This window comes from Sus scrofa, chromosome 17 (assembly GCF_054392235.1).
Source record: "Sus scrofa isolate SSC_HxYL_T2T_F1_AM1 chromosome 17, Sscrofa_HxYL_maternal_Yorkshire_Landrace_v2.0, whole genome shotgun sequence".
Lineage (NCBI taxonomy): Eukaryota > Metazoa > Chordata > Mammalia > Artiodactyla > Suidae > Sus > Sus scrofa.
Genome location: NC_139399.1, coordinates 26,655,227 through 26,680,818, shown reverse-complemented (window position 1 = coordinate 26,680,818; position 25,592 = coordinate 26,655,227). Strand labels below are relative to the sequence as shown.

Sequence of the window (25,592 nt, the reverse complement as noted above, 5' to 3'; positions counted from 1 at the left end):
GAAATCAAGCTGATGGATAAAAGCATGGGAAAATGTGCCATATGTCCACTGCCTTTAAAATATGGAATTGACACTGTACTGTGAATTATTTCAGAAGCACAGGTTGAAAAGAGACAGTCTTTGCTTTCATTTTATTTTTTTAGTCTTTTTGCCTTTTCTAGGGCAGCACCTGCGGCATATGGAGTTTGCCAGGCTAGGGGTCTAATCGGAGCTGTAGTCACCAGCCTACACCAGAGCCACAGCAATGCAGGATCCGAGCTGTGTCTGCAACCTACACCAGAGCTCATGGCAACGATGGATCCTTAACCTGCTGAGCAAGACCAGGGATTGAACCTGAAACCTCATGGTCCCTAGTTGGATTCGTTAACCCTGAGCCACAACGGGAACTCCCAGTCTTTGCTTTTAGTCCATGGTGGGAATCCCTGCTCTTGGAACTTTAAGCTGCAAATTTTTTTTTTTTAAAGACCACACCTGTGCCATATGGAAGCTCCCAGGCCAGGGGCTGAATAGGGGCTGCAGCTGCCAGCCTACACCACAGCAACACCAGATCTGAGCGGCTTCTGCAGCCTACACTGCAGGCCATGGCAACACCAGATCCTTTAACCCACTGAGAGAGGCTAAGGATCCCGCATCCTCCTGGATACCAGTTGAGGTCTTAATCTATTGAGCCACAACAGGAACTCCCGAGGTGCACTTCTTAAGGAAGATTCTGACTCAGTGGGCCTTGGGATGGAGTAAGACTGTGTTGCTAACAAGCTCCCAGGTGATGCTGATGTGGTTGATAGACCACACTTGGAGCAAAAGGCCTTAAGTAATTTGAATATTGGTTGTAAAATTAGCCAGTTGGCCTACAAATATAGTTATGTCTAGAATCCAAGAAATAAGTATCGACACCATTTATTTCTAGTCCAGGAAATAAAGGGGCAGGGGAGCAGAAAGAGCAAGCAAATATTTGTTTGTACAGTGTAGCGGTTCTAAGAACCATAGAATACTTTTACTTGCCCTGAGTAACTGTCAAAGAGATATAATGAGATAAAAGATCCCATTTTGTTTGTTTGTTTGAATTTACCGCATAATCTTTATGACCTAGTACACACTAGGTACTCAACAAATGTACTGAATGAATCAATGAGAAGTATACACAAACACCATCTGAATTGTTTGTCACAACCCCAAAAAAATGTCTGGGAAGGGTAATCTATTTGTACACATAGATGTTGAAACAAACACCTGGCCCATTCGTTGTACTTCATTTTATTCCTCAAAAAAAGTAATTTTCCAGACCAACACTTTCACTGTAAAGCCCAGGCTTCCCGAACCCTTAGGTTTAACAACTTTTTAGCTCTTCAAAGACAGTGGAGAGAGGTGGAAGCATAGGGAGAAGGATTCAGAAAAGGTTCAATAATCAAAGGGAAAACACCAAAGGGGGAGAGGAGATGGGCAAACAGTTTAGTTCAAGTGAAGGAACATCTTAGGTGGTCAGGATTTCCAAGTTCTTACCTATGATGGTGACAGGGTTTGGGTTCGGGCTTTTATTTGTTTTGTTACTCTCCAGGGTCACTGATGAAGTAGTACCTGGCTGTGCAAACTCAGACTGAAACAGCAGCAGGCTCTCAAGCCAATCTTTAGAAGCTTGGGGATTCGTGCTTCCGCCTTACTTTCCGCTTCCCAGAGACTGCCTGCGCGCGCAGAGGAAAACAGCCGCCGCCCAAACACAAGATGAGCTGGGTAGCCTCACGATGGGCTTGAAGCCACAACCAGGATCTAAGATGGCGACGAAACACTAAGCGAGGCCCCAGAGAGCGCGAGAGATCTGCCCAAAAGAAAAATGGCCTCCGCTCAGGACCTCACGGCTTTCAATACAGCCCAAAACAAGAATGGCGGCAAAGGACGTCTATTTAGAGGCTGAGAACGACATGAACACGATTGACCGGTGAAGAATTACAGTACCCACATTGCTAGACGGCTGGGGTGATCGAGGAAAAAATAAAGTGAACATTTCTGTAGTTCAGAGTGCTTCTTGACACTGGAAAATTACTAGCACAAGGATGGGACTATTCCCCCGAAACTTCGATAGAGAAAAGCAGGGAAAACACAGGTTGGAAAGTAAAGGTGGCTTTCACAATGCCGGATAAATTTTTAAATCGCCATAAACAAAATTTATTCAACAATCCTTTTGAATGGGACAGGAGAATACAAGTTTTGTCCTCGATCTAAAAAGCAAGATGGGAGATAGCGCGGAAATTATCTAACTGCTGAAGGGCACAGAATTAGAACGCTCCCGACTTCCCCGTAAAGCCCCCAGAAAGAGGACTAAGGGCAGAAGCTGCTAAATTGAGCGCCACGGGCTCGCTCTGCGCATGACTACTCTGCAACCCCATCCAGAGAAGAGGTCACTGTCAATTCCTTTTCTCCTGGTTTTCCAGGCAGCCACAAAGGAAGGCGGGGAATTGGCGAGGAACGACAGAATTCGGCGCTTTGGAATTGGTCAAATCGGGGAAGCCTCGGAGCCGCGGAGAACTGTTGATCACGTTTTCATAAAAAGAACCTCTTAAGCGCGCGCCTTATGGAAGATGCTGTGCTTTAAGTCCATTCGATCTGTTATTTAAGTTTTTCAGTTTCAACTATTTGCTGAGATTGACAGTAAGCTCCGCACCCTTTCCCTTCTGGTCCGGCCCACCGCGTTCTGGGCTGGGAGTGTCACTAAAACCCGGAAGAGCATACTATAAGCGGAGCCGGCGCCACCCGCAGAATTGCGCATGCTCCATCTCTAAGCGCGGGGCACCAGTTGCCTGGACAGGCGGCGGCGGGTGAGTGGGTCTCGGTGTCTGGGTCCTGCTGGTAGTGGCGGCGGCCGGAGGCGGCGCAGCGGTCGGTGCGCAGGTGAGAACGCTGGATCCGCCGGTGAAAATGCCAGCTCTCTACCTGGCCGAAGAAAGGGATGGGGGGCATTTGGGTGGCTCCTCCCTGCTCAGAAAGGTCACTGGTGTCACTGAAGGATAGTTGGGAGCGGGGGCAAGGAGTAGGCTGGCTCCGTAGAAAGCCAAAATTTTACCTTTAAAACAGCTATGGGCAGTGATGATTTGCTGCAGGAAGGAATATGAATCGCGAGGAGGTGTTCCAGTGGTTGGGTAGAGTTGCCGGTGTAGACCCTCTCCGTCTCCCATCTGTGCGACCACACTGTAAAGTAGACGGAAAAATGTCCCAGTGAAAGCACCGATTGCACTTGCGCTGCCTCACCTGTGTCTGGGAGGTGAGAGCCGCCCTCTGACGTGGAAGTAGATGTTTGACCTTTACACAGCGTGGTAGTACCAACTCTGAAAGCAGAAGGAGGACTCGGGGCTTTGGACGTTCTGGGGATGGAAATCTTTTTGAGGTGGAGACCCTCTGAGGTCATATGCATCCTCCTCCCAAATTGTATCTTCCCCAAATCCTGTTGCTGTTTCAGAGGCTACAGAGCCTCTATTCTGGCGGTTTCATTCATTTGTAAATGAACACCATCACTTTATATTCGTATTTGTCACACTGTGCTGAGTTAGCAGATATAGCAGTGACCAAAATAGACATGGTCCCTGCCCACATGGAGCTTATAGTCAATGATGGGCGGGAAAACGATAAATGTCCACATTGATAAGTGAACAAGAGGTTTCCAGATTGTGCGGGATTGAGTTCCCTGAGAAGCAGACCCTAAGGAGTTGTGGGCAGGACGTTTATTAGGGATGACTTTTTGGATCTTGCTAAGGAAGAAAAGCAGGATTGGGTATATAGGAAAAGATGAGCTCCAGGGTGATCCCAAGGATGGCCTCCACCAGGCGCACAAAAACTCTGGGCCTGGATTGACCCTTAAAGTCAGCCCAGGAGTTCCTGCTGTAGCTAATGGGATGGTCTGTTTCTCTGGAGCACTGGAACGCAGGTTCAATCCCCACTCCAGCACAGTGGGTTACGGATCCTGTGTTGCTGCAGCTGCAGCATAGGACACAACTGCGGCTCTGATGATCTCTGGCCCAGGAACTCCATATGCTTCAGGTTGGCCAAAAAAAAAATGAAAGAAAGTCACAGTCAGCCCATGTTGGAAGGAAGGGCTGGACCTTTATACTCCTGCACTGATCAGTCATTAGATACCCATTGCTCTGGGAAGAAGGCGTGACTTTGACCCTTTTCAGCCAGTCAATCCTGAAGGGGGTTAACGTCTGTCTCAGTATTCCCAGGAGCTTTAGTCCCACAGGAATCTCCAGAAGGGCCTATATTTATATATGATTTATATTAAAGAGAAATACATAAGAATCCTCATGTAGCCCCATGCTACAGACTGGTGAAATCAAGTCAGGAAAGAAGTACTGTGCTTAAAATTGTTAAGTTGTGGAGGTTAGAATTTGGAGCCCATCATTACTCAAAGCTTCATCACACTAGGAGTCATATTTAATCTCTTGGTAACTTTAACTTTATTAACTATTATCAGAAAAACAGATAGGGGATAATCACCCTGTCTTTGCTGTTTTGCTCTGCCCTTGAGTTTTCCAGTTTCCTTCGTGATTAGCTTTCCTGGCCCTCAGTTTAGGAGCCTGTTGTCTTTTTTTTTTTTTTTTTTTTTGGCTTTTTTGGGTGATACCCATGGCAAATGGAGGTTCCCAGGCCCAGAGCTGTAGCTGCTGGCCTACACCACAGCCACAGCAACGCAGGATCCCAGCTGCCTCTGCAACCTATACCACAGCTCACGGCAACACCAGATCCTTAACCCACTGAGCAAGGCCAGGGATCAAACCCAAATCCTCATTGATCTTAGTCGGGTTTGTTAACCACTGAGCCACAAAGGGAACTCCCCCTGTTATCTTTTTTTTATAACATCCTGGAATCTGATTACAGATCTGCTGGCCTCTAATCAGAATAGCTCCGAAGACCTCAGAACCTCTTTCTTGAGAATCTGAGTGTTTTTATTCAAATATCAACTAACTGGAACTGCCTATAGTTTATGGACCCACTTCCCTTAGTCATTCCAGACCTATCCTGGTCTTTTTACGCTCAGATTTGACTCTAGTAATGTTTTTTACTTTTGAGGTAATCAGAATAAAAAGAATAGCTAACAGTCACTGAGTCCAGCCTACGTAGCAGGCACTGTGTTAATTGACAACAGCCTTGTGTCAAAAATAAAATGGGTTAGATCAAAACTGTAACCCCTGTAGGGTATAGCTATTAGTGATAAGGGTAAACACTCTAAAGTACAGTGGTTCTGCACACAGATGTGGAAATGGCATTAATTCCTAGAGTCCAAGTCACGGTTCTTTTGCTAGAATTGGAAGCCATGCAGAAATCCATCTTGGATGAAACAACATCACTACATCCTGTCAGAATGCAGAGTCTGAATTCTTTTGCATGTTTAAGGACTGTGGTTTGGTTCTTCTGTTAAAGTTGTTACAAAGGGAGTTCTGGTTGTGGCTCCATGGTAACAAACCCAACTGTAGTATCCACGAGGACTCAGGTTTGATCCCTGACCTTGCTTAGTAGGGTAAGGATCCAACGTTGCCATGAGCTGTAGTGTAAGTTGCAGACTGGGCTCCGATCCTGTGTTGCTGTGGCTGTGGTGTAGGCTGGCAGCTGCATCTCCAATTCGACCCCTAGACTGGGAACTTTCATATGCTGAAGGTGTGGCCCTAAAAAAAGAAATAGTGATGAAGTATAATTTTTAAAGGAAAACCTAACTTCATTGTGGTTCAGAGAAAGTATATATAAAGAAAATAATATTGATGCATGAGCATTTCCAAAGATTCAAATGGCTTTCCCAGCAAGTAATGTTGCTTCTTACAGTTGCTTTAGAAGTTTCCCTAGTCTGATTTCTTATTCTCTGTTTAAGTCAACAACATAGCTCTTTTTGTTAATTGACATTGCAATGTAAGGGAGTTCCCTTCATGGCTCAGCAGTTAAGGAACCTGACTAGCATCCATGAGGATACAGGTTCAATCCCTGGCCTCACTCACTGGGTTAAGGATCTGGCATTGTCATGAGCTGTAGTATAGGTCGCAGACGCAGCTCAGACCCTGCGGCTGAAGCTCCAATTCAACCCCTAGCCTGGGAACTTCCATGTGCCTCGGTGTAGCCCTAAAAAGCAGAAAAAGAAAAAAACATTGCAGTGTAGGAGTTCTCCTGGTTAAGGATCTGGCATTGTCAGTGCAGAGGCTTGGGCTGCTTCTGTTGCACGGGTTTGATCCCTGCCCTGGGAACTTCCACATGCCATGGAATTAGCCAAAAACAAAACAAAACAAAAATTGCAATATATCTTAACTAAAAACTTTTTTAACAGCCAACTCTTATTAGGATGCAGTATTCTGCTGCTTATGGTGGTTTACAGATGTAATTTGAGAGTTTTTTTGATTTTGTTCTTTTCTTTCAACTGTTGACCTTAGGTGCTGATGCTAAGGTGCTATGAGCTTTCAGAACTTTTGGAGAGACTACAAAGTTTTGGTTGTTATGGTACCTTTAGTTGGACTCATACATTTGGGGTGGCACAAAATCAAAAGCAGCCCTGTTTTCCAAATTCCCAACAAGGACAACCTTCCTGAGCCAGAACACCTGGCCCTTGCAAGTCCGGAGAAGAACCACACCCAAGGGAAATAGCAGGCCTGCAATCTCAGGTGAGTTTGATTTAATCTGGTCACCAAATGGTAAATTCCAACAATGAAAAACATAATCTTGGACTTTAAGAAGGCAGAGGGTTCTGGCAAGAAAAAGCCTAAGTGGATGAGTTACCTGTTGTTTTTATTATAAACGGCTGACAAAATATTATCCTACGGTTGCTTCTAGAAAAGTTTGTTCCACAGAACCCTTTGACACTTGCCTGGCACACGTGGATGAGAAGATAAAGAAAGGGCAGTCAGTCTATCACTTGTCCTGCCTTTTTCCACTACCAGCATCCCCAGCGTCATGAATGATCCACAGGAGCAGTCGATCCCTGGCCATAGGTCCCTGCCAAAGCGTACAAGTCTGGAGCTTGCAGAAAAGTTCTTTGATTATCATTCTTTGTTTTTTCCAATAGAGAAAACTAATTGTACTTATTCCATAGTATCCACAGTTGGCCCTCCATATCTACAGGTTTCCTATCTGCAACTTCCACATCCGTGGATTCAGCCAACCGTGGATCAAAATTTTGTTTGTTTGTTTTTTAGGGCCACACCTGTGATATATGGAGGTTCCCAGGCTAGGGGTCGAATCAGAGCTATAGCCACAGCTATACCACAGCCACAGCAACGCAGGATCCTAGCTGCATCTGCAATTTGGCACACTAAGCTCACAGCAACTCCGGATCCTTAACCCACTCAGCGAGGCCAGGGATGGAACCTGCATCCTCGTGGATACTAGTCAGGTTCATTAACTGATGAGCCACAACGGGAACTCCAACCATGGATCAAAAATATTTAAGGAAAAAAAAATTCCAGAGCGTTTCAAAAAAACAAAACTTGAATTTGCCACATTAGTAATGATTTACATAGCATTTACATTGTATTAGTATTATGAGTAATTTAGAGATGGTTTAAAGTATGGCAGAGGATATGCCTAGGTTATATGCAAAGGCTACACCATTTTATATGAGGGACTTGAGCATTTGTAGAGTTTGGTATTTGTGGCAGGTCCTGGAACCTGTCCCCCATGGATACCAAGAAATGACTAATATTTTTAAAATAATTTGTTACTTTTCAGTCACTGAAATAAGAGGATATAGTTAGATAATTCAGATCTGTAGTATACTATGAATCCCAAAATCCAGAACATTCTAAAATCTAAAAGCTTTTGTCACAACTCCTTAGGTAGTTGATCTTAACTGAAAGAAAGCGATTTATAGACTTTAGCCCACTTAATATGAATATTTAGTTTCACTGCAGAAATATCATTGTTTTTGAGTGTTACACATTGTTTTTGACTGTTGATTAGAGGTTTTTTTTGTTTGTTTGTTTTGCTTTTTAGGGCCGCACCCATGGCATATGGAGGTTCCCAGGCTAGGGGTCTAATTGAAGCTACAGCTATAGGCCAACACCATAGCTCACAGCAACACTGGATCTTTAACCCACTGAGTGAGTCCAGGGATTGAACCTTCAACATCATGGTTCCTAGTTGGATGCATTTCCGCTGTATCATGACGTGAACTCCCTATTGCTTTGGGATATTAAACACTATATTATTTCAACTATGGTTGATAAAATATACTCTATATTGGGGAATTCTTGTTTTGGCTCCGTGGGTAAAGAAACCAACTAGTATCCATAAGGATGCAGGTTCGATCTTGGGTCTCTCTCAGTGGGTTAAGGATTTGGTGTTGCTGCAAGCTGTGGTGTAGGCTGGCAGCTGTAGCTCTGATTCAGCCCCTAGCCTGGGAACCTCCATATGCTGCAGGTGCGGCCCTAAAAGGAAAGAAAAATTTTAAAATATATATATACACACTATTTCGTATATCTAAAAATTCAAAAAATTCTGAATCATGAAACTCATCTGACTGCGGATAGAGAACTGTGGCCCTATAAGGATGGAACATGGTTTTTTTTTGTTTTTGTTTTTGTTTTTGTTTTTTAACTTGCTTCACCAACGGTATATGGAAGTTTCTGGGCCAGGGATTGAATCCAAGCTATAGCTGCAGCCTACACCACAGCTATGGCAACACTGGATCCTTTAACCCATGCACTGTGCCAAAGATCAAACCTGTGCCTCCAGAGCGACCTGAGCCTCTGCACTCAGATTCTTTTTTTTTTTTGTCTTTTTGTTGTTGTTGTTGTTGTTGCTATTTCTTGGGCCGCTCCCTCGGCATATGGAGGTTCCCAGGCTAGGGGTTGAATCGGAGCTGTAGCCACCAGCCTACGCCAGAGCCACAGCAACGCGGGATCCGAGCCGCGTCTGCAACCTACACCACAGCTCACGGCAACGCCGGATCGTTAACCCACTGAGCAAGGGCAGGGACTGAACCCGCAACCTCATGGTTCCTAGTCGGATTCGTTAACCACTGCGCCATGACGGGAACTCCTGCACTCAGATTCTTTACCCACTGCTCCACAGCAGGAACTCTGGAATATCTTCATTTTAATCTATCATTTTGACCTTAATGTAAGTAGCAATGTCCTAAAAGTTGAAGGACATCAAAAGAATGTGCTTATCAGTCTCCTATTTTTTAAAAAAATTTTTACTTTTATTACGGAAAATTGCAAGCATACCCCAAAATAGAGAGGATGGTATATCTAACGCCATAGTATCCGTCTCCCAGCTTTAACGATTATCAATATTTTGCCAATCTTTTTTATCTATCCTTTCCCACTCCCCTCTTTTTTAATTGCTGAAATATTTTCAAGCAAATCTCAATCTGCAATATGTATCTTTAATAGTAAGGATAAACATATACAATCACAATGCTATAAAATTTGGTTGTGTTGTTCACTGTATAGCTATAAATGTAATAAAATCCACTGAGTAATAAAAAGAATAGATAATCATGGAAAAAAATAGTTTATTTATTTTTTATTTTTTTGTCTTTTTGCCTTTTCTAGGGCCGCTCTTGTGGCATATGGAGGTTTCAGGCTGGGGGGTGAATTGGAGCTGTAGCCACCAGCCTATGCCAGAGCCGCAGCAATGCAGGATCCAAGCCATGTCTGCGACCTACACCACAGCTCACGGCAACACCGGATCACCAACCCACTGAGCAAGGCCAGGGATTGAACCCGCAACCTCATGGTTCCCAGTCGGATTCGTTAACCACTGAGCCACGATGGGAACTCCAAAATAAAATTATTTTAAAAAAACAAATACAATCACAAGTGCATTATCACAATGAAAAAATTAATGGTAACTTACTACTGAACTTTCTATTCTAGCAAGAAGTATTCATACACAATACATGAACATGAGTCAGTAAACTATTTACAAAATAAGCAGTGGGCTGGATATGGCCCATGGGCTGTAATTTGCCAACCACTATGATTCGTGCAATCCATTATTTCATTAGGGGTTGCAAAATGGTGCTGTTCAAATTCTGTCATTCTTTCTCCATGCATTAGCTAGAACAACTTTCCCTCATCAACCATTCGGTTACCCCTCAAAAGGCACTTAAACACGAAAAGCAAGATAATGCTTTATTTCCCTTTCATTTTTTTTTTAAATAATGAATATGCTAGCAGCAATGATGGATTTTGTTTTCGATGGCAGTATGAATTCATGGGTTTGCATAAATTTGAATTATCTCAGTCTATTACTGTCAGTATTCTTTTTAATGCCTAAATTATCCTATCTCAGATTCCCTCCAAGTTGACTCCTGTGCCATTTGTTTTTCCTATGCCCTTTGATCTGATCCAAGTGGTTTTGAATGACATTACTTTTTAGCAGAAAAAGTCCCCCGTTCATCTAGTTTGTTTCTTGCCTCTGACCTAGAATCAGCCATTTCTCCAAGGAACCCTGATTCCTTTTAGGAAAAAAAGGTTACCTGTTTATATTTCTTTAAATCATATTTTATAACTCTGAAACAGAATACAGTCATTTAAGTTTTACTATTGTTTTCATTGTTATCCATCACTGCAAAAAGCCCATCCGCCAGGCCTATGCATCCAGAAATACTCAGGGCGAGTCATGTAATGGCAGCTTTTTGAATAATGGGTCACATTGTTGGGAAGAGAAAAATATAGCCAAGCTGACACTTCCAAACAGATTCATTCTATAAGCCAGCCTTGTGTTATGTTTCTTCTTTTCTTTTTTGCAATTGTATTTTATTTTGTTTAGATCTAGACATAGGACCACAAGACAGAAAGCTTTGATATCCTAACAATGATTTGGGAGTCACCAATATTCTCAATGGTTTCTTCCTTTCTCATTTTATAACGCTGTTAACCAAAAGATACGACTTCTGGTCTCCCGACCACAAATTGTTATGGGTGTCAGTTTGACATCTTCCTGTGAAAAGTTGCATGTCAGTATTATATATTGAAAAGGAACTAGAGAAATCATTTTATTGATCATGGTCTCTATCTGCCATAATGCATGGTGTATGTCCTGTGTTGTCACATGCAAATTTACACATGGGAGTCACTTCACTAAGGTTTCATTTAAATGTATTTCACATATTTTACTTAATCTGAAACAACCAGTGAGGAGTGCCTGTTGTGGCTCAATGGTTTAACAAATCCAACTAGTATCCATGAGGACACAGGTTCGATCCCTGGCCTCGCTTACTGGATTAAGGATCTGGCATTGCCATGAGCTGTGGTGTAGGTCTCAGACTCAACTCGGCTCCCGCATTGCTATGGCTGTGGCATAGGCCAGCAGCTACAGCTCCAATTCTAGCCCAAGCCTGGGAACGCCCAGATGCCATGGATGCAGCCCTAGAAAGACAAAAAAAATCTTTTAAATAAAATAAAATAACCAGTGAAATAATATTTAAGTACCTTGACTATTCCTTGCACAAGATGAACAGAAACTTTTTTTTTTTCCTCCTTGTGCCATAAAAAAACAATGACTGTAGGAGTTCCTGTTGTGGCTCAGTGGTTAACAAATCTGACTAGGAGCCATGAGGTTGTGGGTTCAATCCCCGGCCTTGCTCAGTGGGTTAAAGATCCGGCATTGCCGTGCGCTGTGGTGCAAGTTGCAGATGTGGCTTGGATCCCACATTGCTGTGGCTCTGGCATAGGCCGGCAGCTATGGCTCCGATTGGACCCCTAGCCTGGGAACTTCCATATGCCGAGGGAGTGGCCCTAGAAAAGGCAAAAAGAAAAAAAAAAAAAAAAACAGTGACTGTAGCTTTATCATTGCAGGCAAAAAACTGGCTATCGTTGCCTTCACTTTATTTGGGCCCAGTTGCCATGGTTACAGCCCTTTAAATTGGGAGGAGCAGCAACCAAAATAACACTTTGCATAACATTCCCTTGTTCTTTGAGCATCTTGGAATCACCTTTTTGATCTGTATTGTCCTGTGCCATAGTCTGCTCTAGGTAGTACTGTAGTCTGAGTGGGTTAGTTTTATTTATGCTAAATACTGTCCAAGTGGTTAGCATGGTTAACATATTCCTGAGAATAACTGATCATTGGCTGGACCTTACCTTCAGTGCACCAAGCCTCAACAGCTGTCTATGAGCTGAGATTTTTATTCCTTCCACATGTTATTATACTATCAGAATTTTATGCCTCAGGAAAGCTGCTTCCAGCCTCGATAAGCAAACTAGTACAAGTGTTAGCATACTTGGTAAATAAAAACATTTATAGTATTTACACTCTTTGAGATCAAATTGCAAATCACATCCCACTTTTCTCCTTGTCATCCAGCACATTTCCTGGTTTTTGTATTGATTGTCGTTAACCAGAATTTGAGGGAGGATCAGGAGTGGGACATCAAAACTGAAAATCATTGATTGATAGAATAAAACTACAAAAAATTTCTCTGAATTTAGAAATGTTTAAAAGATGATTTATTTTCTGGTAAATGTGTTGTTCAGGTTTATCCAGCTATAGAGTGTATCTATATTAGGAATACTAACAGTTATCTTATTTTCATAATTATTTACTAGCAGGATCTGATATAAATGTACTTATATTGAGACCTAACATTTCCAAGCAAACCAAAGTTAGAGGAAGAAGCAACACCAGATCTTAATATATAAGAGAATAAAAACATTTAGGACTTTTTTTTGATTCACAGACCAAGCTCTATGAGTTTTATTATATATCATTTCTCTTCTAGAAGCATATCATACTCAACTAACTGTACTATAAGCTTTCTAGCTGTGTTGTACATTTCAAAATTGTTAAAAATATCAGTATTCTTATAGAGATTCACTGAAGAGTAAAGAAATGAGTATTTAGAAGTTCCCTAGTGGCTCAGTGGGTTAAGGCTCATGCTTTGTCACTTTTCAGTCCACGGCCCAGGGAACTTCTGCATGCTGTGAGTGCAGCCAAAAAAGAAGAAAGAAAAATTAGGCGTTCTTCTTGTGGTGCAGCGGAAATGAATCCATGAGGATGCGGGTTCAATCCCTGGCCTTGCTCAGTGGGTCTAGGATCCAGTGTTGCTGCAAGCTGTGGTGTAGGTCGCAGACGAGGCTCAGATCCCATGTTGCTTGCTGTGGCTGTGGTATAGGCTGGCTGCTGAAGCTCCAGTTTGACCCCTAGCCTGGAAACCTCCATATGCTGCAGGTGCAGCCTGAAAAAGAAAAAGAAATTAATGTTTAGTCTAAATTGATTGACATTTCTCATTTTCTGGTGGTTTGTGCCAATGGCTAGTTCCTTCTTCTAAAGGAGCAGAGCAGGAGTTCCCATCCTGGCACAGTGGTTAACGAATCCGACTAAGAACCATGAGGTTGCGAGTTCGATCCCTGCCCTTGCTCAGTTAACGATCTGGCATTGCCATGAGCTGTGGTGTAGGTTGCAGACGCGGCTCGGATCCTGCGTTGCTGTGGCTCTGGCATAGGCTGGTGGCTACAGCTCCGATTAGACCCCTAGCCTGGGAACCTCCATATGCCGCGGGAGCAGCCCAAAAAATGCCAAAAAGACAAAAAAAAAATAAAAAAATAAAGGAGCAGAGCATTGAAATTAATTATTAAAATACAGTCTATAAAATGTTTTGGAATTATTTCTCTAAAATGTTTTCTTTTTATTCTTATAGAAAAAAGCAGCTTTGAATCTGTGCTTGAGATTGAAAGAAGAGATGAAAAATAGCAGTTGGATCAGAAAGAACTGGCTTCTTGTAGCTGGGGTTTCCTTCATAAGCATCCATCTCGGAACCTATTTTATGCAGAGGGCTGCAAAACAGTCTGTAAAATCTCAGTCTGGAAGCAAACAAAAGAGTTTGAATAATGAAGTAAAATAAATCTTTAAAATTACTAGTATGTCATTAAATCATTACATGCTGATTAGCTTCCTAAGCATGGAGCTAAGTATTTAATTTTATAGCCACAAGGCTGCGCAGTGAGACCTGCATTCCTGAAGAATCTTTTTTTTCCACTGTTAAACCCCACGACAATACAATAAATAGAAAACTATGGTTCACAGAATAAAAGCTGTCTTGACAAATTACTACCTGAAGTAAGATGTCTCGGTTAGAAGCTAAAAGGCCCTCATTATGTAAAAGCGAACCACTGACAAGCGAGAGAGTGAAGGCCACACTCTCTGTCTTGAAAGGAGTCGTCACATCCTGCTACGGGCCAGCAGGGAGGCTGAAGCAGCTGCACAATGGCCGTGGGGGCTCCGTGTGCACCACCTCCCAGTCAGCAGCCCTTCTCGCCAGCCTGCCAGTCACCCAGCCCATCTTAAAGATCCTGACGACCTCTGTGCAGAATCACGTGTCCTGCTTCAGTGACTGTGGCTTATTCACAGCCATTCTCTGCTGCAACCTGGTTGAAAAAGTTCAGGGAGTAGGCTTGACAACCACCACTGCCATTAAATTAAATAAGCATCTTTTGAGCCTCTGCACCGAGTACCTAAAATCTGAGATCTGTGGTTGTCGCATCCCCATCGACTTTGGTAGCACTCAGCTCCTCCTCTGTTTGGTGCGCAGTCTGTTAACAAGTAAACCAGCCTGTATGCTCACCAGAGAGGAGGTCGAGCACATCAGTACTTTGATTCTGAGAGCCTTTCTGCTTACCGTTCCAGAAAACGCCAAAGACCGCATCATTTTAGGAAAGAGTATAATTGTCCCTTTAAAAGGTCAGAGAGTTATAGATTCTACTGTGTTACCTGGAGTACTTATTGAAATACCAGAAGTTCAAGTGATGAAGATCTTACCTATCAAAAAGTCAGATTCCTTCAAGGTGGCACTCTTCTGTGCATCTTTATCCGGAGACCTTTCTGAGACTGGAGAAGGGACTGTGGTGCTCAGCCATGGAGTTTCTCTTGAAAACGCAGTCCTGGACCAGTTGCTTAACCTAGGGAGGCAGCTAGTTAGTGATCAGGTAGATCTTGTCATGTGCCAAAAAGTTATCCACCCATCTTTGAAACAGTTTCTCAGAACACATGGTGTTATTGCCATGGACAGAGTTGGAGTGGCTCTCATGGAACCCCTGAGTAAAATGACAGGTAAAAAGCACTCAGCTTTTGCTCCTTATGCTTAATCAGTCACACTTCTTTTGAGCAGAGATATTCTTGGTGTGTGTCACTGTTAACATCCTGACAGATCGGAGAAGCCGCCCACCTCAGAGCATGTATGAGTATCATTTCTGGCAGCAAAGGTTGTTTCTGAAAAAGATCCTGTATTGTTCACTTATTAAAAATCGAGTGATGATGGCTATTTTCTAGGTATTTTCCAGCCCCGTAAATGTATGCAGAGCCTGTCATAGTCTAAAACTGTGAACCCCCAAACATTTTACAGATTACTGAGAAAGCTACCATTCTCATAATCATATAAAAGTCTTTCATACTTTTTTATTATTTTTAATTTTTTTTGTCTTTTTGCCTTTTCTTGAGCCGCTCCCATGGCATATGGAGATTCCCAGGCTAGGGGTTGAATCGGAGCTATAGCTGCTGGCCTATGCCAGAGCCACAGCAACGTGGGATCCGAGTTCTGTCTGCAACCTACACCATAGCTCACAGCAACGCCAGATCCTTAACCCACTGAGCAAGGCCAGGGATCGAATCCACAACCTCATGGTTCCTAGTCGGATTCGTTAACCACTGAGCCACGACGGGAACTCCAAGTCTTTCGTACTTTAAAACAAAATTCTTCTACTTGAGTTTTACAAAGATCTAAAGTCGCAAAGCTCGCAAGTCACATTGTATTCAGAAGGTAATTTTGCAGGTAGAATATCCCCTTTAATCCAGCTCCAACAAACAACTGTGCTTCTGCCCAAATCCTAATTTGGAGGGGCGGGCACAAACGCATGCATGCACACATACATGTGTGCACATGCATGGACTAGCTTTAAATATCCCGGTATTTCCAGCTGAGCCCCTTGGGAGCTGGGACATCTTTTATTTCCAGTACTTACAACAGGCCTCGTCCACAGTAGGGGTTCTGAAATGTTAGTTGAATTTGTATGTATTTATTAACTTTGAGAATTATAACAAGCAAGAAATTCACTGTATTTCACAAAATCAGCAAGTTAGAAGCAGATGTAAGATTGGTGTTCACCTGTTAGAGTGAAAGAGAGATGACAACCTCAAGAGTTGTTGATGGGAGCTACTTTCCCACACACGCACATATATATATATATATACATATATATATATATTTTTTTTTTTTTTTTGATAACTGCACACATGGCATATAGAAGTTTCTGGGTCAGGGATTGAATCCAAGCTGAAGCTGCAACCTATGCCTCCTGATCCTTTAACCCACTGTACCTCCACAGTGACCCACCCAAGCTGCTACAGTCAGATTCTTAACTCACTGGCACTACAGTTGGAACTCCACTTTTCAATATTTCCAACTGCTTTGACACCTATTAGACAAGCATTGGGGTTCCCATTGTGGTTCAGGAGTAATGAACGTGGCTAGTATCCATGACGTTGTGGGTTTGATCCCTGGCCCAGCTCAGCAGGTTAAGGATCAGGCATTGCGGTGAGCTTCGGTATAGGCCAAAGATGTGGCTTGGATCTGGCATTGTGTGACTATGGTGTAGGCCAGCAGCTGCAACTCCAATTTGGCCCCTAGCCAAATTAGAATTTCTGTATGCCCCCGCCCCCCGCAAAAAAGGTAACCATTGCAGATCAATTTCAACTTGTAATTTGTTAGACTTATAAGTTTAATAAGTTGTTAAAAATGTAGAAGTTGACTATTTTTAGTCTTATTATAAATCATCAAAAAGGAGAAGTATGAATGCCAGTGTTGAATCCCCAATATCTCTTAGCTGTTGACCTACCTCTGTAAGACTGAAATGATCACCAGAGTGGAAATTGTTAAGAAATAATGGAAATTGTTCTTTGGAACTCACTGGTGATGTTATGGGTCAGACACATAACCTTAAATATTTACTGGCTTTTCATCGATCAGGTGATTTCCAGTTGTGAATATTGAGTATTACAGATTATGTAGTCAATTTTTAAACTATGGAGGACTTTTCCATAAAAACAATATTATAGGGAGTTCCTGTCATGGCTCAGTGGTTAACAAATCCGACTAGAGACCATGAGGTTGCGGGTTTGATCCCTGGCCTAACTCAGCAGGTTAAGGATCTGGCGTTGCCGTGAGCTGTGGTGTAGGTCAAAGATGCAGCTCAGATCCTGCGTGGCTGTGGCTCTGGCGTAGTCTGGTAGCAACAGCTCTGATTAAGACCCCTAGCCTGGGACCCTCCACATGCTGCGGATGCAGCCCTAGAAAAGACAAAAACAAAAACAAAAAACCAATATTATAAGTGGGCACTGGCTTTCCATGCCAGCAACAATTTATATTTATCCCATTTGTAATTAGAACATGGTAGAACATGAAAAGACCCATTTTATTTGAAAATGGATGTGAGGTTTCCAAATATTTGCAGTTAATTCTTTAGTTAGAAGTGTTATCAAGAGACTGCAGGAGTTCTCGTCATGGCTTAGCAGTTAACGAACCTGACTAGTATCCATGGGGACGCAGGTTTCATAGCTGGCCTTGCTCAGTGTTGGCCATGAGCTGTGGTGTAGGTCGCAGACACGGGTGTAGGTCGCAGACACGGCTCGGATCTGATGTTGCTGTGACTGTGCAGTAGGCCAAAGCTATAGCTCTGATTCAGTCCCTAGCCTGGAGAACTCCATATGCTGCAAGTGTGGCCCTAAAGTAGCAAAAAAAAATCCTCATTATGGATGATCTAGGTTAAGTAATGGGTTACTGTATTTGGATGACTGGTGGTGTGAAGCTTGTCATAGCTTACAGAGCATTTTTAACATCTGATTTGGTGTAGTTGTGAAATACATATGATTATCCCCATTTTACTCTCCTACGGGAAAGCCCACCCAGAAATGTTAAATGACATGAGTGATTTGCTCCCTATCAGTGGCTGATAAGCAGGAAAACTGATCCTCTCCTTACAAATTCTGTTGGTTCCACCCTATGAAATTATATAAAATGTAGGGGATTCTTTTTCTCATATAAGTTTTAGGTCACTGAAGTATTTATTCTTCTGGATTTCAGAAGAAGAAAGGATATTTCAAGAAGTGAAATTGTTCCTGATTATTTTCTGAGCTTTTCCAAAGTTTTTGTACTGAAAGTATTTTAGAAATTATTCAGGTTCAATCCCTGGCCTCACTCAGTGGACTAAGGATCCGGCGTTGCCGTGAGCTGTGGTGCAGGTCACAGACATGGCTCAGATCCCACGTTGTTGTGGCTCTGGTGTAGGCCGGCAGCTACAGCTCTGATTAGACCCCTAGCCTGGGAACCCCAATATGCTGCGGGTGCAGCCCTAAAAAAGACAAAAGACAAAAAAAAAAAAAAAAAAAAAAAAGAATAACAAAGTAAGAGAATGTCACATACTTTATTTTGGTATAATTTAGCTTGTTGTTCATGTGCAAACAGTTGTTAAGAAAAAAAAATCCTGGAGTTCCCGTCATGGCGCAGTGGTTAACGAATCCGACTAGGAACCATGAGGTTGCGGGTTCGGTCCCTGCCCTTGCCCTGCCCTTGCACAGCGTTGCCGTGAGCTGTGGTGTAGGTTGCAGACGCGGCTCGGATCCCAAGTTGCTGTGGCTCTGGCGTAGGCCAGTGGCTACAGCTCTGACTAGACCCCTAGGCTGGGAACCTCCATATGCCTCGGGAGCGGCCCAAGAAATAGCAACAACAACAACAACAACAACAACAAAAACACAAAAGACAAAAAAAAAAAAAAAAAAATCCTGTATGTTCGTTAAGTGGAGCCCTAAAGGAACTCAACTATGCAGCTATTCAAATAGCTCAATTTGTGTGTTTTAAGGTAAAATTAACATCTTTTAAAAAATAGCCTGGGAGTTCCCATAGTGGCTCAGCGGTAACAAACCAAGACTAGTATCCATGAGGACTCGGTTCAATCCCTGGTCTTGATCAGTGGGTTAAGGATCTAGCGTTGCCATGAGCTCTGGCGTGGGTCACAGATGGGGCTCAGATCCTGTGTTGCTGTGGCTGTGGCGGAGGCCTGCAGCTGCAGCTCTGATTCCACCCCTAGCCTGGGAACTTCCATATGCCAAGGGTGCAGCCCTAAAAGAACAAACAGAAAAAAATAAAATAAATTAAAACATATAAAATAGCCTGCCTTCTCACTTTATCCATATTCCAGATTAGTGGCATTCTTAATTTGGGGTCTCTGATCCCTGAATGGGCCTCCAGCATTCCTGGACTTCCTGAAAAATGTATGCAAAATTGTGTGTGCCTTTTTCTGGAGGGTACAGAATAGCTTCTAACAGATGTTCAAAGAAGTCTAAGCCAAAAGAACCTCTGCTTTATTTGCATATAATTTTAATAACAATACTGCACATTTCATAGGTTTAAGAAGATGCATCTTATTTATTCATCCTGTTTCCTATTTTAAAGGACTTTTATATTGGCTAAGAATAAATATTATAGTTTTAAGTGATTGTATGCTCCATCTTTACTCATCCATTTTGTGTTTCCTAAACTTTCTTTTAAAAATAGGAACACAGCCCATTGGTTCCCTAAATTCAGTCTCTCCCAGTAGTTATGGAAGTGTGAAAGATTGGTGCACTGCAAAATTTGGCTTCAAACATTTTTTTCATCTTATTCCCAATGAGACAACTGTCTGCAGCTTGCTTCTCTGCAACAGAAATGACACAGCCTGGGATGAGCTGAAGGTAGGTAATAAACTTTGAATTTTATAACAAGGGACTGAGGCAGGGATTAAATAATCACTCAGATACTGTCACTTTTTTTTTTTCACATCAGTGAGCTATGCTTTTTTTTTTCTTCCTTATTTTACTAGATGGTATACAAAGCAAAAACAACAAAAATATGAGAAATTTACAAGTAAGCTGATTTAATCATTTGTGACATTGCCAAAACTTGGCATGTGTTGCCTTATTATTTCTAGTATTTTACAAGCAATGTAAAAGTCCTTAATGGGAACTTTTCTTACGAAATTAACTTATGTACTGGTTGATGCTAATGTATATGAAGAATTCACTTAAAAATTGGTTTTCCAAGTTCCCATCATGGCTCAGGGGTTAACAATCCGACTAGTATCCATGAGGATACAGGTTCGATCCCTGGCCTTGCTCATTGGGCTAAGGATCCCTAGTTGCTGTAAGCTGTGTGTAGGTTGCAGTCCTGCGTTGCTGTGGCTGTGGCATAGGCCAGCAGCTGTAGCTCCGATTAGACCCCTAGCCTGGGAACCTCTGTATGCAGAGGGTTCGGCTCTAAAAAGCAAAACAAAAACAAAAATGTGGTTCTCCAGCAGTTCCCATCCCTCAACAGAAACGAATCTGACTAGTATCCATGAGGACACAAATGCAATCCCTGGCCTCGCTCAGCGGGTTAAGGATTTGGCATTATTGTGAGCTGTGGCGAGGGTCGTAAACATGGCTTGGATCTGGCATTGCTGTGGCTGTGGTGAAGGCCAGTAGCTACAGCTCTGATCCAAGCCCTAGCCTGGGAACCTCCAGATGCCATGAGTATGGCCCTCAAAAGACAAATTTTTTTAAAATTGGTTCTCCAGTTACACCCATCATCCACCTCTTAACAGAGTGTGTTGTTCATGATTAGCAATAGCACATGCAGCTTTTAGACAGAGGAAGTGATGACCCACAGTATTGGTCACAGACTTGAACACGTGCTCAAGGATGTATGCTTGGTGAATATTCATTGTCTGTGTGTGTTTACTACAGCTGGGTTGGATCATTTCCGTGGCAACTTGAAATACTAGAGCATTCTTATAACTAATTAATTTAGACTGAAGTACTTTCTTGGTAGACATCCTAGCACACCTTGCTAACCCTGTTGCTGTGAGGCCATCCACTTGTGAATCTCAATGTGAGAGCTAAATGTATGTGAAAGGAAATATTAATGTGGTCCCTGAGAACAGATATCTGGCTAAAGTATTTTTCTTTCATCTCTAATCTTTATTATGGCTAAATGTATTCATCACATGACAACCTTGATGACTGGTTTTCTTCTTTTGCAATTGAAATGAGGCTCTTTGAGTCCACTATCTAGGTTGCCTTGAGAACGTGGTTCTGTTTCTTTGTGTTTCCGATGTCAGTGTCAGATTCTGATGATTCGTTTCTTTTTTAGCTCACATGTCAAACAGCACTGCATGCTTTGCAGTTAACAATCAAGGAACCCTACGTTTTGTTGGGAGGTGGCTGTACTGAAACTCATTTGGCGGCATATATCAGACACAAGGTGGGTTAAATAGTCCTTCTTAGATTATCTGAATTCTCAGTAACTTTTATAAAATAATAAGCTGAATGATAACACTCTGGAGCCTTTAACGTTTAATTTCTCAGTAGTCTTGAAATCTAATATTATATTTGAAAACAGTTGTGGAAAATAACACAAATATAAGGTAATACCTTTATCACAGTGATTCATAGTAATCCAATCTTTTAGCAAGTGATCACATTCTTTGAGTATTACCTAAATATACTGTGTGTCAAAAGGAGCATTCTGTAAATGGGAGTTGTCATCTTAAGAGATCTCAACCGCTATGCTACAGTAATAATTGTGGGGTTTTTTTAGTTGAGTTTTTTAAATTAAAATATAGTTGATTATCTTATATCTTGTGCCTACTATAATAATTGTTATGCACAATGAAAATATTCAGATTTTATAAAATACTTCAGTACCTTCTGGAAGTTTGAGAAAAAACTTAATCTCATTTATTAATACATTCTAATTATTAGATTCTGTTATAATTTTTAAATTGGTTTCACTTATGATAAGTATTAATTATATTAATAGAATGTTTATTAATATATGAAACTGCATTTCCTGGCAATAGATAAATTTAGCGTATCATAGTTCTTATTAGTTATTTCATTAACACGGACCTGCTTTTTTTGGAAATGGATACAAAAAGGTACGTATTTTCCAAGTTTTTGAGCTGATTCTCTGTTTGGTCAGCTCCCTAAGATGCCCAGGATTGGTGAGGATATTAATTAACCTTTTTTATAGAATACCCACCCTGCTTTGCCAATAATTTAAAGTCTGTTTGATGATAAAGCCCATTCATGCAAAGTTATCAGAATATACATTATGTAAAACAAAACCCAATTGCCACTCTATTGATGCTGAATGGACAATAATACAGTCTGCAAATAGGACTGAGTAAACTAGAGTAAGTCTTTTGGAGAAAGAAAGTATCTTGAGTAGGATTTTGAGGAAACAATATAACATTAAAAATATGGGGAAAGACTATGCAATAGAGATGATCCTGTCTGGTTCCAACCTCCTGGGCAAAAGAAAAAAAAGTGGTCATTGTTTTTAAGTAGTTGGGATATGGGGTTTTGTTTGTTTGTTGTTTGCTTTCCTTTTAGGGCTGCACCTGTGGCATAGAGAAGTTCCTCTGGGCTACCGGTCAAATCAGAGCTGGGACTAAAGCTTACACCGCAGCAACAGCATGCTGGATCCGAGCTGTATTTCCAAGCAATATTTACCAGGGACCAAACCCACATCCTCATGAACAAGACACTATGTTGGGTTCTTAACCCCCTGGGCTATGGGTCAAATTGGAGCTGCAGCTGCCAGCCTATGCCACAGCCACAGCTACGAGATCCAGGCTTGTGGCAACACCCAAACCTTAACCCACTCAGCAAGGCCAGGGATGGAATCCACATCCTCGTGGATACTAGTGGGATTCGTAACTCACTGCGCCACAACAGGAACTACAGATTAGTTATTTTTTAAACATTAATGTGAAAATGACACATGCCCTTAAGTGGTTTTTGTCCCAGTAATAATATGTGTTCTCATTTTAAACAAATCTCAAACATTTGCCAAGTATAAGTAAGTCTTTCATTTGGGATATTTGTCTTCATGAGTCTCTTCCATGTATACAAAGACCTGTGAGTCATGCATCATGCCTTGCCCTTCGTGTATTGAGCAGGCAGTACTGGGCAGTCCTTCAGAATACGTTGATGATGGGGTTTATTCTGATTCATTCACTCTTTTAACATGAGGTTTTTACTGTAATAACCACATTCAGGAATTAGCCTGGCCAGTTGACCCATCCGTACCCTTTAGCCTCATGCCCAACCCCTAAGGAAGTGAAAGTACTTTATGAATAATGGTTTGATCACAAATTTTTTTCAGAAACATTTTTATCGTATTAACTGCCCTGTGTTTTCAATGGTTTTATAACTCTTTAGACTCGTGATGAGCCAGAAAGTATTCTCAAAGGCGATGGATGTACCCAGACAGAACTCCAGCTGATGAGTGAAGCATTCTGCAGTGCACTCGAAACTCTCGCTGGCTCTTTGGAACACGATGGAGGTGAAATTCTCACTGACAGGAAGTATGGACACTTTTGGTCAGTTCAGGCAGATTCTCCCTCTGCTGTGAACTGGCCAGATTTGCTTTCAAGATGCGGCTGTGGACTCTACAGCAGCCAGGAGGAACTCGGCTGGTGTTTCTTAAGAGGTGCCCATCATCCTTTCATGCCACAGACCTGCCTTCCACGTGAAGCTTCGGGGTCAGCCAATGACCTGACCTTGGACTGTTTTACTGCCAAGCTTAGTGGCCTGCAGGTGGCTGTGGAGACTGCCAATTTGATTTTGGATCTTTCGTATGTCATTGAAGATAGAAACTGACATAAGGGAATAGCATGTTTATATTACAAAGAGAAAAACTGGCGAGGTGTCAATAAAGAAAAACATTGAGTATGTTTGTTCTCTCTCAAAGGCCTATTTGGATTGATAATTCATAAAATTATAGATTTACTTATTTGAGGAAAAAAGACTGGATCCTTGAATAGAAATACCATAAAATAATTCACGGTGGCCTAGCAGTTAAGAATCCAGCATTTTCACCGCTGCCTCTCAGGTTTGATCCCTAGCCTGGGATCTTCCACATGCTGTAGGCAGCGCCAAAAAAAAACATGAAGCGTTGGAGTTCCCGTCATGGCTCAGTGGTTAACGAATCCGACTAGGAACCATGAGGTTGCAGGTTTGATTCCTGCCCTTGCTCAGTGGGTTAAGGATCTGGCGTTGCCGTGAGCTGTGGTGTAGGTCGCAGACGTGGCTTGGATCCCGTGTTGCTGTGGCTCTGGCGTAGGCCGGCGGCTGCAACTCCGATTAGACCCCTAGCCTGGGAACCTCCATATGCCGCGGGAGCAGCCCTAGGAAAGGCAAAAAGACCAAAAAAAAAAAAAAAAAAAAAAATGAAGCGTTATTAAGGACATGATAATAATCTAGAGGATTCCACAGATACCACTGTACATCGTTCTAAATTTTTGTTCTCTTTATTTTGACATCATTCTAATAAGAGCATGTAAAATTTATTTTAATTCCTAAGAAAAATTCTGTGCTTTTGTTTGGATATACTCATTAAAGATATTTTTAACTTAGTAAATTTACATGTGTTTAAAGTATAAAACTAGGAGTTCCTGTCATGGCTTAGTGGTTAACGAATCCGACTAGGAACAATGAGGTACAGGTTCAATCCCTGGCCTTTCTCAGTGGGTTAAGGATCCATTGTTGCCTTGAGCTGTGGTGCAGGTCGCAGATGTGGCTTGGACCCCATGTTGCTGTGGCTCTGGCATAGGCAGTCAGCTACAGCTCCGATTAGACCCCTAGCCTGGGACTCTCCATATGCCATGGGTACGGCCATAGAAAAGACAAAAAATAAAGTGTAAAACTAGATTCCAAAGAATCTAGTTACATACCACTCATTCAAAAGTACTCAAAGCACACATTTAGTAAAATTTCTGGGTTCTTTATCTGAGACTATCATTCCCTGGTTGGGTAATTGATATAGAAGCTAGTCTACCTGCAATTGCTAGTTTATATCATAGTACTTCATTTTTGCTATTTTGTAGAAAAGTGTGATCAGGAGAAAAAATAGATTTATATACTAAGGAACATAGAGAAAAGAAGTGGAAAAGTTTATTTCTCTAATCCAGTCAGTAGTGCCAAGAAGAAACTAGAACAGCTTTCTGCATCAAAGTAAAGATACGTTCTATCAAGTAATGTGATTCTAATTGTATGCAAATGCAAGATGTCTTGTAAATTGAAGAAATACAGAATGCAGCTAGAGGAATCAGTTCAGAGTTGTAATATGCTATATTAAACTTCAGGAAAACTTTTTGAAAAGTTTGGAGGAAATTAAGCAACCTAAGAGTCAATGATCAGATCTATAGCCATGATAGAGGGAGGTAGAATGTTTAAGCAATTTCCTCCAATATTCTTGTAATCCAAAATAATTTTTACCTGGAGCCAAAGAAAAAATTACAGGAATTTTGGGAAAAAAATCAGGTATACTTCAAGCTTTATAAAATATTTCTCTAGGAGTTCCCATTGTGGCACAACAGAAACAAATCCAACTAATATCAATGAGGATGTGGGTTCAATCCCTGGCCTCTTTCAGTCGGTTAAGGATCCAACATTGTCTTGAGCTGTGGTGTAAGTTGCAGATGCAGTTTGGATCCCCAGTTGCTGTGGCTGTGGTGTAGACTGGCGGCTATAGCTCCGATTCAAGCCCTAGCCTGGGAATTTCCATATGCCTTGGATTCAGCCCTAAAAAAGCAAAAAAAAAAAAAAGTTTC

At 41.9% G+C, this 25,592-nt stretch overlaps 4 protein-coding genes and 2 long non-coding RNA genes across 9 annotated transcripts in view; 3 read left to right on the top strand and 3 right to left on the bottom strand.

Annotated features, from left to right (window-relative positions):
- Nucleotides 1-1,668, bottom strand: part of SLX4IP (SLX4 interacting protein) — a 211,837-nt gene extending 210,169 nt beyond the window's left edge. The window contains 1 exon segment of the mRNA XM_021078052.2: nucleotides 1,501-1,668. The gene's annotated coding sequence lies outside the window, so the exon portion shown is untranslated.
- A 210-nt stretch (nucleotides 1,669-1,878) lies between these two features.
- Nucleotides 1,879-3,233, bottom strand: LOC146395194 (uncharacterized). Its single transcript, XR_014831919.1, has 2 exons — nucleotides 3,056-3,233; nucleotides 1,879-2,925 (listed from the first exon to the last, which is right to left on the bottom strand). It is a non-coding gene; the product is annotated as an uncharacterized LOC146395194 (long non-coding RNA).
- MKKS (MKKS centrosomal shuttling protein) lies at nucleotides 2,435-24,400 on the top strand. 2 transcript variants are annotated; one of them, XM_021078051.2, is made up of 6 exons: nucleotides 2,435-2,810; nucleotides 6,399-6,626; nucleotides 13,610-15,018; nucleotides 19,514-19,689; nucleotides 21,125-21,235; nucleotides 23,200-24,400. In XM_021078051.2, exons 3-6 carry the CDS (start codon nucleotides 14,034-14,036, stop codon nucleotides 23,638-23,640), a joined length of 1,713 nt encoding a protein of 570 aa, XP_020933710.1. In that variant the 5' UTR covers nucleotides 2,435-2,810; nucleotides 6,399-6,626; nucleotides 13,610-14,033; the 3' UTR covers nucleotides 23,641-24,400. The 2 variants fall into 2 exon arrangements, with proteins under 2 accessions (XP_020933710.1, XP_001928819.4); XM_001928784.7 differs by having other exon boundaries at nucleotides 2,758-2,883.
- LOC146395193 (uncharacterized) lies at nucleotides 2,758-6,626 on the top strand. Of its 2 annotated transcripts, none has more exons than XM_085003101.1 (2): nucleotides 2,758-2,810; nucleotides 6,399-6,626. In XM_085003101.1, the coding sequence occupies exon 2, from the start codon at nucleotides 6,418-6,420 to the stop codon at nucleotides 6,607-6,609; it is 192 nt and encodes a 63-aa protein (XP_084859227.1). In that variant the 5' UTR covers nucleotides 2,758-2,810; nucleotides 6,399-6,417; the 3' UTR covers nucleotides 6,610-6,626. The 2 variants fall into 2 exon arrangements, with proteins under 2 accessions (XP_084859227.1, XP_084859226.1); XM_085003100.1 differs by having other exon boundaries at nucleotides 2,758-2,883.
- Nucleotides 13,652-14,002, top strand: LOC146395192 (uncharacterized). Its single transcript, XM_085003102.1, has one exon. It carries the CDS (start codon nucleotides 13,652-13,654, stop codon nucleotides 13,811-13,813), a length of 162 nt encoding a protein of 53 aa, XP_084859228.1. The 3' UTR covers nucleotides 13,814-14,002.
- Nucleotides 14,732-25,592, bottom strand: part of LOC110257459 (uncharacterized) — a 49,777-nt gene continuing 38,916 nt past the window's right edge. For both annotated transcript variants that reach the window (XR_002340073.2, XR_002340072.2), the window contains exon 3: nucleotides 14,732-14,867. This is a non-coding gene — a long non-coding RNA (uncharacterized LOC110257459). The remainder of the gene's footprint in view (nucleotides 14,868-25,592) is intronic.

Bases quoted from the DNA above. Each gene is read 5' to 3' on its own strand.
- LOC146395193 (XM_085003101.1), top strand. From the start codon at position 6,418: ATGAGCTTTCAGAACTTTTGGAGAGACTACAAAGTTTTGGTTGTTATG.
- LOC146395192 (XM_085003102.1), top strand. From the start codon at position 13,652: ATGAAAAATAGCAGTTGGATCAGAAAGAACTGGCTTCTTGTAGCTGGG.
- MKKS (XM_021078051.2), top strand. From the start codon at position 14,034: ATGTCTCGGTTAGAAGCTAAAAGGCCCTCATTATGTAAAAGCGAACCA. The intron at 15,019-19,513 runs GTAAAAAGCACT...TTTTAAAAATAG, and splicing joins ACCCCTGAGTAAAATGACAG to GAACACAGCCCATTGGTTCC. The intron at 21,236-23,199 runs GTGGGTTAAATA...ATAACTCTTTAG, and splicing joins CGGCATATATCAGACACAAG to ACTCGTGATGAGCCAGAAAG.